Source organism: Triturus cristatus, chromosome 3_1 (assembly GCF_964204655.1).
Source record: "Triturus cristatus chromosome 3_1, aTriCri1.1, whole genome shotgun sequence".
NCBI classification, from domain to species: domain Eukaryota; kingdom Metazoa; phylum Chordata; class Amphibia; order Caudata; family Salamandridae; genus Triturus; species Triturus cristatus.
Genome location: NC_140583.1, coordinates 612,707,062 through 612,719,123, shown reverse-complemented (window position 1 = coordinate 612,719,123; position 12,062 = coordinate 612,707,062). Strand labels below are relative to the sequence as shown.

Below are 12,062 nucleotides of genomic sequence, written 5' to 3'. Positions count from 1 at the left end.
GCAACGCGCGAAAGGTGAGCACAGAATTAATAGTATTCTTCTGCCCTCTAGTGAGGAGAGGAAAGCACTACATGCCTGTATCTTTGTTAATGACTATTTTTTAGTTGATCCCTACACTGTACGTAGACGTGATTTTTTTTTCTTCTTTTTTTAGAAAATTCGGTTGTATTCCTTTAGATCGAGCCGTTAGTTTCCATTTCAACGTTTCATCTAGCTCCTAAAACTACCAACAGCAGTCACTGACAATACAATGCAAAGGCGCTGGAAGAAGGGGAGCTGCAGCACCATAGATGTCAGTTTACCAAAATGCCTGGGGTAGCGGAAATGACATCACACGACCTCTGCCATTCACTTTAACACGTGCACATGCTTATACATACACACACCCTCTCTCGCATAAACACATAACCGGAGGCACGCACACAAAACACAGTAAAAACATTTTTTTTTATTTTTACTTAGCACAGCTGTAAGGGAAGGTCATATTCCAGCTAATTGTACTCCATGTTTTATGAAACTAATAGAGAATAATGTAATATTATTGACTATTAGAGTGATAAAAAAAATTGACAAAAAACAAACAGCGTAGAGCTACAACTGACGTCCATAAGGACAAGCTGCCACTGTTATAGGCACTGATTTTGCCACCTCTAAAGTGAGAGGTCGCAAGGGAAAAAGCCAGGGGTCACAGCTGCAACCTGTGGTGACACCTAAAGGGAATAAATCGACAAGGTTTCAGAGGGGAAAAATGAAAGGACGGAGGACAATTCTGAAAAACACTTGTTGCGTAGTCATACAGTCAGTCAGTCGATCTTTATTCGATGATTAAAAAACATCATAAAAGCACATATATACAATCAGTTAAAAATACAATTAAATCACTACAAGGATCCTGACTGCTACTACATATATGGTAAAAGGGAGACTAAGTAAAACATTTCATTTGAGATAATGGCGATCAGACTTGCTCTCTAGTTGCCCTTAATCGCACCGCAACTCTAATAAGTACATAGTACGTAGTCATACAATTACGTAAGTTTAAACATTTAAGGCATGAAGAAGATGTTAATACTTAGGATGAGACAACAATATTTAGCAATACATGAAATAACATATGTTTAGATGAAACAACAACTAATTCATGCGGAGATGGCATTGTAGCAACCAACAGAAAATACGACAATCACATAATAAACTTGGGGTCTTGTGTGAAGATGCCAGGGGTATTGCGAATCTGCAGACCCAGTAGAATTACGTTTGATTTCAAATATTCTGTCAACTAGAAAAACACCACAGCGAAACGGACATGGTCTGGCAAATTATTGACCAACCTACACCGCCCCTACGTGGTGGCAATCTACAACAACTCCTGACCAGGTGTGAATGCAGACAGATCACACGCTGTAATTCAGTTAACCACGGACTTAACACCCTAGATGAGTGGCATAACACCATCCACATTTAAAGGGCCCTATCTTTTCTCTAGCTTACACCCACTGTACATAACTAGATGCATTATCGATTGTCGTATTTTCTGTTGATTACTACAATGCCCTCCCTGCATGAATTTGTTGTTGTTTCATCTAAACATGTTATTCCATGTATTGCTAAATATTGTTGTCTCATCCTAAGTATTAACATCTTCTTCTTCATGCTCTAAATGTTTAAACTTATGTAATTGTATGACTACGCAACAAGTGTTTTTCAGAATTGTCCTTCTTCCTTCCTTTTTTCCCTTCTGAACCCTGGTCGATTTATTCCCTTGTCCCTTCTCATGTCGCATTCCCTCTTTTCCAACCCCCCACTCCCTCTTTCTCTCCCCCCCCCTTTTTCCTCAATACATTTATATAAAAGTGCAATCATTATTTGTCAAAATGATTGCTTCTTCCTCCTGTCAACTTTGTGTTTCGGTCTCCTTGACTTTACCTTTTCAGACTGCATTATTTTTTTCTTATACCCATGTAATTTCAACCAACTTTATTCATACAATTTGTCATTCTCCTTGGTCCTTCCTTTCCTTATTTTAACTCCTTTTCAGACCGGCCCTTTAAATTTCGACAGACGACCACGAGGAAAAAAATAATTATTTATTTAATTTTCCCTCGTGGTTGTCTGTCAAATTGTCCCCCCGGCCCCACCGCTCTTACGTGCAAGGGCCGCGGCTGTTCATAACATTACATTTGTCCTACCAAGTTATAAAGTTCTATGCACGGCTGTTTTAGAAATAGAATAATATGCCTACAAATGTAACAAATTGATCTGATTGTGTGATTTCAGCAATTCTGTGGCACTTCCAATGCATACTCAAAGCTCTAACTTTACCCTAATAAAAATGTGACAATGACTCACTTCCTCACTTTCGATGTTCCCTGTTAATAATCGTTTCTCAATTAGTTACACATTTCATTCGCAGACAAATGACAGACTTCTAGGGTCCTTTGGTACTCACTTCCAGCTGAAACAGTCCCTGTGGCACTTCTTTGAGTACATTTTCAGAAAAATCCACTTCCTTGAGATGATTTTTCCAGAACACAGTCAGTGTGTCTGGGAGGATCTCAATTGCATTTCTAGATGCTCTGCAGTATTTCTAGGAAGGAAAGATCATAAGACGTTAGCATCATCAGTGGTGTGCAAAATTACAGATTCTAGCTTTGTTCAAAAGCAGCCACTGTTGCTTTAGCAACAAAAAAAAGTTCATTTGCACCAGTCCCTAGCACAGAATAGAAATCTGTCCAGTATAAATTCAATAGGGATGGAGTTACCTGGAAGGCGCAGCTCACTTTAGGTTTTGGTTTTATGCATCTGAAAGGTTCAATGAAAAGTCACATCAGTTTGCACCATTCATCGGTTGTCCTACTGCGAGTGAACTCGTATAAGCTTGTGGTAAGCCAATGCAGTCAATTTTAGGCTGTTTTGTTCAACGTCTTCATGGACAAAGCTTTACTTTGACCAAAATGGCAAGGAGGAGCTGCAGTATCAGAGCTTTTTAAAACATACTAAAAACACAGCAGATGCAGGAGCTAATCGAGTGACAACTCTTGTTGTCTTTTCCACTTCTTGCATCAATCCGTGTCGTCAGTTACCTCTTCTGACACCACGTCTGGACCATGAAACCAGTGTGTAATTTGTAAAATAATAAGTGCCAGGGCCCTGACCACGAGGCCACTGCAGCTTGCACCACCCATTGCCCACTCATCGCTGCCAATGACGGCACCAAAACAACTACTAACCATCTCTCTCGCCTGCAAGTGCGACAGTTCAGATTATTCCAGGTCCCCAAGGCTAAAGGAATGGCTGGGGAGGCAGGTATAAGTATTTTTTTTATGTATATTGTATTCATTAACAACCGTTACTGTTCTCATCTGCGAATTAGATTAACAGCGCCACCATGTGGCAAATGTCATAAGTGTGGTGATGAGAATTAAGTGCCGAGCACCGGAAACTAATTAAGTGAGGGTGCTTAGCACCAGAAACCACCGGCTCCAATTAAGCACGGCATGACACAGATTGTAATGCATACAATATTTACCAGTAATTTCCACGACTCTAGGACCATGTTTCTTGTTACAGACTGTAACGACTTGAGGTGAGTTTGCTTGCCTAGGTGAGGACCCTAAACTCAGAAAATGCCCCTCTACCTTAAAAGGAGCAGATTCAAAGGGCCACAAACACAGAATTACATCAACACACTATATTATACACCTCTACAAAGAAATATCCTCAGGTAAGAGATCAGGTGGACCACAGCGTGTGTATTTGAAAAGAGCACGTTCAGTCTGAAGGGAATCTTGGCGCTGAAAAACATGACTCATGTTATCGAATCTGGAAGAATGAAAGGCTGAGTGCACATGCTGGGATTCAAGCCTGTGGCTATGAAGTATAACACAGCTTCCTGGAGTTGGGGCACTGGTTGACTGAGCCACCGGACCTGGCTTTGATGACAGAGACAAGGAACGGTGGATTTGCAGAAATGCAGATTACTGGTAAGTAATCAAGACATTACCTTTTCATCACTTTTCCTTGTTGTAGTGATTACTTGTTTAAGGGATACCTAAGCAGACACCCTAAGCTGCAGTGCTGGCCAATCATCGCCTGAAGAAGTAAACTACCAGCCGTGCAGATTGGCGACATGATCCAGTGTCTCATGTCAGTAATACAACTACTGGATTAGGACCAATACTGATTTGCCGAGGCAGGTCTCTGTCTAGAGGGGCATAGTGGATGCAAACTTGTGGTTTGTAGCCAGAGTGACAGGCAGTGGCTGAGATTAATTGAAGCATTCCTTCCATCACCTTGCTGAGCAGGTCAGGAGTAGAAAACGTGTAACTTTGTTGGACAAAACCAAAGTAGATGACTAGGCAATCTGAAAGCTTGAAAAGTGGTACTGTAAACAGCGGCACAAGAAATTGGCAACTATGCTGGTGTTAACCGCTTCAGTGCCCATGACGAGATGGTCTCGTCATGGAGCGCGGTTGCGCTGTGCCCATGACGAGACTATCTCGTCATGAACCCCGCCCGCTAATGCAACGCCCGGCACAGGGCGGGGAAAGGGCGGGGCACTGAAGGGGTTAAGGGAATTCGACCATTCATCCTGGGCAGAAATACACAGACACAATCTCCTGACCTACTGAAAAATAAGATGCCACCTTTGATACAAAGGAAGACCTGACCCTCAGGACCAATATACAGGGGGACATCCTAAGAGTGGAAGTCATACATAAAAGGTACCTCCAACTCACCCAAATTCCTGATAGTATTAATAACCATTACTAAAAAGAACACTAAGATATGAAACGTTTCAGAGGATGAGTCCTGCAGAGCCTGCATTAGGGAAACATTCCAACAGCCTATGAAATTGGATGAGAAATAAAAAAAAACCACCACAATAGATGGAGAGGAAAAGGCTCAAATGCCTAAACACTGCCCGAAAGATCAAGTAAGGCCCTTATGGAAAGCCACATCAGACGTACGATCACCAGAACTAACCACAAAGTAAAGCCATCTTGCAGATATTGTTAAATGTTCCTGTCCTCCCAGTTCCTTGGATCCAAATTCAGAGAGGGATTCAACACCTGACAGAGAGCCAAGTGATGAGTATATAAACAATCTTGATTCCCTCCGGGAAGGGGTGGGGGCGCGGCTAAAAGTTCTGTTGCCATCTTATCCTTTCAAACTATAGTCCCCCAAGTACTAGTGAATGAGTGTGAATGAGAGAACATACTGAATTGCAGAGATTCGACTGGGTAAATCCACTGCAGATCAGAGCAGACAAGAAAATAACACCTGGATATGATACAACAAGTAACATTATACGTAAAGCAGGTCAGGACTATTGGCTTGGTCAATGTTTGTTAGTTGCATAAGATAATAAGCAACAACAATGACTGTGTTGTATATAACTTTGAAATGGTTCCGTTCTGAAATAATGAGACTGTAAAAGTACTATAGCGAGTCTCTTTCAAGTTACATCAAAGGTAGTGAAGGGTGGTACTGATGCAGAGTTGAGATTTTTTTCACCCTGAGGGTAAGGGCAAAACTGGAGAGCCCGATAGAGACCCGTGTCAGCACCAGCTTTTTAGAACTGCCGGTGCTGAGCACCGGCAGAACCTGGCCCACTTAAAGCCCTCAATCGGAGGCAGGAGCAGGTTGTATGAATCGCTTAACTGACTTCACCTGCTTTGCAGGCGGATCTATTATTGTTGATAAAAATATGAATGTTGCTTCTGATGAAAGGGTTCTGTTACATAAAATCCCCTACTAACTACAGCTCAGTAAAAATGCCCGGACTCTAGTATGCTTCTTAAACTACAGCAACGCAGTGGGAGGGCTGGAGACTGTGCACTAAACCTGCCCCCGCCCTGGTGAAGCAGCAGAGAACATGTTTTCTCACTTGCCTCTCAGGTCGTAAAATGGACGCGCCGGCCTGTCGTACAGCTTGCACAAATGTTGCAGGTACTTACCAATGAAGGTGGGATCCGCAGGCGCGCGCGCCTCCTCCTCTATGCAACGCCGGGCTTATGAACTATCACAGACCAGTGGAGGGTAAGCATGTCAATTCATCGTGTCCTTCATTTGTACAATCTATAATTCAGTTCAATAAATGCTTAAACATGACCACAAATATTTTGTAGGTTGACAATATTTTATAGTGTTCAAAAATATAAGTATGTAGCACTTCCTGTGATTATTCTCCAGCACAAGAGACATTTTTCATGGACTTTTCCAAGAATATTAGCTTGTAATCGAAGCACGAAAGGCGTGTTTTCAGACCTCCCTATGCTCAGTGTGGCTTCCAGAGCCGTAGATTTGAGGGTAGACTCGTAAACGAGATGGTGAAAACTGAAGGGCACGTACGGGAGCCGTCTCTGCATAGGCACTGCATAGTCCCAGTGTCCAAAGATGAGAAGGCAAACTTTGAGGCAGCCTGAACAAACTAAGCGGTGCACGCATTAGGAGATGCTCAGTGCACTATGCACAGTTTGGAAAGCCTGACCAGGTAGATACAATAGTCCAGCTGTTCCACATGTGCAGATGGCTAGAGGCAAGGGCCGCTGCCTCAATTCCCCACAGAGGCTACACTTAGAACTAGGATTCAATGTCTTAACAGTCTGTAAATCACTTCGATCAGTACTCATTGCATTCTGGTCTCAGATCAGCACAGACATTTGGGATAGTTACATGCCTGATTGTTTATAACCATAAGTTACAATAAAGGCAGCAGAACTGACCTATCGATTGTGAAAAGCAAATTCTAAAGTCAAGGCTCATTTAAGGGTGGAGTGTATTACTCTGTATTAAAACCTACAGAGAGAGGTATATTGTGAGATGGGATGTCCCAAATTACCATTGCAGGGAAGGATGTCGGTTACCACCACTGACAAATCGTAGGGGGGAGAAGATTTGCACGGAGCATAGTTCTTGAAATAATCTCTTTTTAGCTCTTCCTTGAAATCTTACAGTAGCAGGCAACGGTTTTTGTGCTGGTTATCCCCTCTGAAAAACTGGGGTAATAACAGATGTGCATGATCAGAATCCTTGTTAGGCCCTCTTAGGAGAGATAATATTTTGCTTTGCGAACTGTAATTTTGCATACTGTGTAGCCAGTGCAGGAGGTCTCGTTTAGTTATGGCGACAAGCCAGTGATAAAAGCGAGAGGCTTGATTGCTTCATTAGAAACATATTTCTGATACCTTGGTCTGATCTGTTTAATATGAATAGTAAGATAAACTCAGCAGGTCTGACATATTGATTGTGAAAAGCATATGTTAAAGTCAATAGGCATTTAAGGGTGGGTTGTTAGTTCTTTGTGCTAAAGCCTACAGATAGGTCTTTTGTTACATTAAATGTCACAGATTATCTTTGTAGGGAAGTATTTTGGTGTCAGCTACCGACTAAAAACCGTAGGTGGGTGGGGGGGGGGGATTTGTACTGCAATAATTCTCATCACTATCTCTTCGTAGGGTAATGGTTCAGTCCACATCAGTCACTGGCCCTCATACCCTGTGAATGACGGCATTTTCGGATCACTTGTATACATGAACCTGAAAATGAGTGTGCTTCAGTGTCAGGGCTGGTTATCCAGTACTTTAGTCTTCAATTTTCTCCTTTTATAGTTCCCCTATCATTTCTTTGCTTCTCCTCCTTTTATTTTAATATTTCTTAAGAAGATACAACAGCTCTCCAGGAAGTGCTACCAGGTTGCTCGTTTGCCATGCATTTCTTCTGCATTGTGCCACATTCCACGTGCCCGTGTCCTTTAAACCAGGAGATCATTATAGAAGGCTGTAGTTCAGCGTAAATAATTGTTTTGCCGCTCCAAGATGGCCAAAGCATTGTGCCTGAATTTGGCGGCAGTGCTAGAACTTTAAAACAACAATAGACTATTTACAATACCTCAGCAAGACGGAGAGCCACTGCCAGGCTTAGTTTACTTATTGCAAGCATAAGTCTGACGTATTTAGGCAACATGCTTTATTTTTTGTTTGTATTCTAATAATATTTTGAGCATATATTATTGAGTTTGTGTGTTGCATTAAGGTTGTGTCATGGGTGAATGCAAGAATGAGTCAGTTGATGAATGAAAGGACTTATCGGCTATTTGATTACCTATTTAGTGCCTAAACCAATCAATGATGATGGATTTAACCCAGATCTGTGACTGGGGGTGAGTGTCTGAAAAGTTTCAGTGCTCCGTCCATCATCTCCTTGTGTTTGCTTTAAACCAATCAATGACACAAAAAACACTTTCATTCCAAAGTCAAACCTATTGGCATTGCCAATGCCTGTAATACAATGTTTTCTTGAAGAAACTAAATAAGGTTACATTGCTCATAGAAATAAATTTGTGTAACTGTTGATTTTTAGATCAGCATATGAAGTATAATCCTCATGGTGCTCAACGCAAGTTTGTGTCTCATACCATTCCGCGGATAATGGCGCAGCAGTTGATGTCAGAAGTATTCTTCCTGATAATGAGTATTCTTCCTGATAATGAGTATTCTTCCTGATAATGAGTATTCTTCCTGATAATAAGTATTCTTCCTGATAATGAGTAATCTTCCTGATAATGAGTATTCTTCCTGATAATGAGTATTCTTCCGGATAATGATGCCATCAATTTTTTCCTGCTCCGGTCCACCATACCAAGAATGAAGGAAAGTGGAAGGAAAAACGTGTCCAGGACATCCTAACCTAAGTAAGGCAGGCCCTCTGATGCACTGACCAGCAGCACTGTGAAAGAGGAAGCCAGATCAGAGGTTTTGGCTGGGGGAAACAGCAGAGGTTTGGTTGCCTGAAAAATCACAATTTCCCAAACTTTAAATGAGACAGGGAAACTGCAGTTTTTGACCATGCAGGAAAAGGAATATGCTACTTACCAGTATGCATCTGTTGTTGGCATGTAGAGCTGTAGATCTATACACTGTGCATAGATCGCCATCTGGTGTTGGGCCCGGATGTTTGCAGTTTGTTTTTCCTCTTGGAAAGTCTTTGGAAGTCACGAGTTCGGTGACTCCTCCCTTGGTTCGTATTGCGCATGGGCTTCGGTCCATCCTCAGATTGTTTTTCGCCAGCAGGGAAAGATGGAGCGTAGTGGTAACAGTAAAGAAACCCATGTGTGTTGTATCTAAATAAGATAAGACTGGAACGGATACAGGCAGCCGGGGAGGCGGGTGGGCGTGTATAGATCTGCAGCTCTACATGCCAAGAACAGATGCATACTGGTAAGTAGCATATTCCGTTCGAGGCATATGAGCTGCAGATTATACACTGTGCATAGAGTATATAGCAGTACCCAACCCTAGCGGCGACCACCGGTATCCGTTGCAGTAGTTTGGAACAGTGTTTTTAGTACAGCCTGGCCCACAGTAGCTTGTTGCTTGGTTTGCACATCTACACAGTAATGTTTTGTGAAAGTGTGCGGTGTTGACCATGTGGCTGCTTTGCATATGTCATCTAGTGGTATGTTTCCTAGAAAAGCCATAGAAGCCCCTATCTTTCTTGTAGAGTGGGTTTTAGGGGGAACCAATAGCGTTCGTTTTGCTTTGTGGTAGCAAATCTGCATGCATTTTACAATCCACCTAGCTATCCCTGATTTAGAAATAGGGTTGCCTTTATGTGGTGGAGAGAAGGACACAAATAGCTGTTTGGTTTTCCTGAAAGGTTGTGTGCGTTGGATGTAGTAAAGTAAACCCCTTTTTACATCCAGTGTGTGTAACGCTCTTTCCGCAACAGTTTGAGGTTATGAGAAAAAGACTGGTAATTCTACCGACTGGTTTAAATGGAATGGAGAAATGACTTTGGGTAGAAATTTTGGGTTGGTGCGGAGTACAACCTTGTTCTGATGCATTTGAAGAAAAGGTTCCTGTATAGTGAGTGCTTGTATTTCACTAACCCTTCTGAGGGAAGTGATGGGCACTAGAAAAGCTGTTTTCCATGTGAGAAATTGGAGCTCACATTTATGTAATGGTTCGAAAAGGGGTCCCATTAACCGTGTGAGAACTATATTCAAATTCCAGATCGGTGAGGGTGGTACTCTGGGTGGAATTACTCTTTTGAGGCCTTCCATGAAGGCCTTGATGGCAGGCACTCTGAAGAGTGATAGGTGCTGCCTGTTCTGTAAGTAAGCAGCAATGGCAGCGACGTGTAACCTAATGGAAGTATATGCTAGGTTACACCTTTGTAAGTGGAGTAAATAACATATGATGTGCTGTATGGACACATGTAAAGGATTGATTGTGGTGTTATGGCAGTAAACAACAAATCTTTTCCACTTTGCAGCATGGCATGCCCTAGTAGTAGGGCGTCTAGCTTCCCTGATAATGTTCATGCAATCAGGGGGAAGGTTAAGGTATCCGAATTCTAGGATTTCAGGAGCCAGATCGCAAGGTTGAGCTGAGCTGGGTCCGGGTGCCTGATCTCTCCATGGTTCTGGGTTAGGAGGCATGGTGAGAGGTGTAGCTTTTGGTGTGGTACTACTGAGAGTTCCAGCAGTGTGGTGTACCACGGTTGTCTGGCCCATGTTGGAGCTACTAGGATCAGTGTTAGGGAATGCTGTTGTAGCTTTCGCACCACTAATGGAATTAGTGGTAGAGGTGGAAAAGCGTATTCAAATTTGTTTGACCAGTTCATCCATATTGCATTGCCTTTGGACAATGGGTGTGGATATCTGGCGGCGAAGCTTGGGCATTTTTTGTTTTCGTGGGTGGCAAATAGGTCTATGTGTGGATGCCCCCACTTCTGAAAGAACGGGTGAAGAACTTGTGGGTGAAGTTCCCACTCGTGGATCTGCTGCGTCTGTCTGCTGAGCAGATCTGCCACGGTGTTTTGGACTCCTGGGACGTGTTGGGCCAGGAGAAAGATTTTTTGTGGAATTGCCCATCTCCACATGCTCTGTGCTAGCTGAGAGAGCTGTGGAGAGTGTGTGCCCCCCTGCTTTTGAATGTAGTACATGGCAGTCATGTTGTCTGTGCGAATGAGGACTGCCTTGCCTGAAATCTGCGTCTGGAAGGATTTTAGGGCGAGGAAGATTGCTAGTAACTCCAGATGGTTGATGTGGAGTAACTTCTGTTGTGGCGTCCATGTGCCCTGTGCTGTGAGATGTAACAGATGAGCTTCCCAGCCGGAGAGCGATGCGTCTGTTGTGAGGATTATCTGTGGGACCGGGTCGAGGAACGGTCGACCTCTGGAAAGGTTTGTGGTGTTCCACCACTGCAGAGAGCTATGGGTGCGACCGTCTACCAACACCAGATCTGCCAGTTGTCCCTGGGCCTGGTTCCACTGGCGCGCTAAGCACTCTTGGAGTGGACGCATCTGGAGTCTAGCATGGGGCACTATGAAGATGCAAGAGGCCATCATCCCTATCAGTTGCATAAACACTCTTGCTGGGAGAGAGTGTTGAGATATGAATTTTTAACGCAGAGCCTGTATCTTTGCAATCCTGGCAGGATTGGGATAGGCTATGGCTTTTGAGGTGTCTATGGTGGCACCGAGGTATTGTTTTGTGTGTGATGGTACGAGGTGGGATTTTTGATGGTTCACCGTGAACCCTAACTGGTGAAGTAGTTGGACTGTAGCGGCGGTATGTTGCACACATTGTTTGTAGGACGTGGCTTTTATAAGCCAATCGTCCAGATACAGGAAGACGTGAATGTGCTGTCTTCTGAGGTGTGCAGCCACTACTGCTAGGCACTTGGTAAATACCATTGGTGCTGTTGTTACCCCGAACGGGAGCACCTTGAACTGGTAGTGTTGCCCGTCCACCACAAATCTGAGGTACTTTCGGTGAGACTGGTGTACTGGAATATGAAAGTATGCGTCTTTCAAGTCCAGAGTGGTGAGAAAATCGTTCTGGGAGAGGAGTGGAAGAACCTGTTGTAGGGTTACCATGTGAAAATGGTCTGAATGTATGTAAGTGTTTAGAGGTCTGAGATCTAGGATAGGTCGTAGAGTCTCGTCTGTCTTTGGAATCAGAAAGTACAGGGAGTAGACCCCTAAATTTTGCTGATTTATGGGGACCTGCTCTATGGCTCCTTTTTGCAGGAGGGAGATCACCTCCTGTTTCA

At 43.3% G+C, this 12,062-nt stretch overlaps 1 protein-coding gene across 2 annotated transcripts in view; it reads right to left on the bottom strand.

Annotated features, from left to right (window-relative positions):
* Positions 1 to 12,062, bottom strand: part of LRRK1 (leucine rich repeat kinase 1) — an 800,699-nt gene that overhangs the window by 376,758 nt on the left and 411,879 nt on the right. For both annotated transcript variants that reach the window (XM_085644543.1, XM_085644544.1), the window contains exon 10: positions 2,450 to 2,587. In XM_085644543.1, coding sequence (XP_085500669.1) covers positions 2,450 to 2,587 — 138 coding nt within the window. The remainder of the gene's footprint in view (positions 1 to 2,449; positions 2,588 to 12,062) is intronic.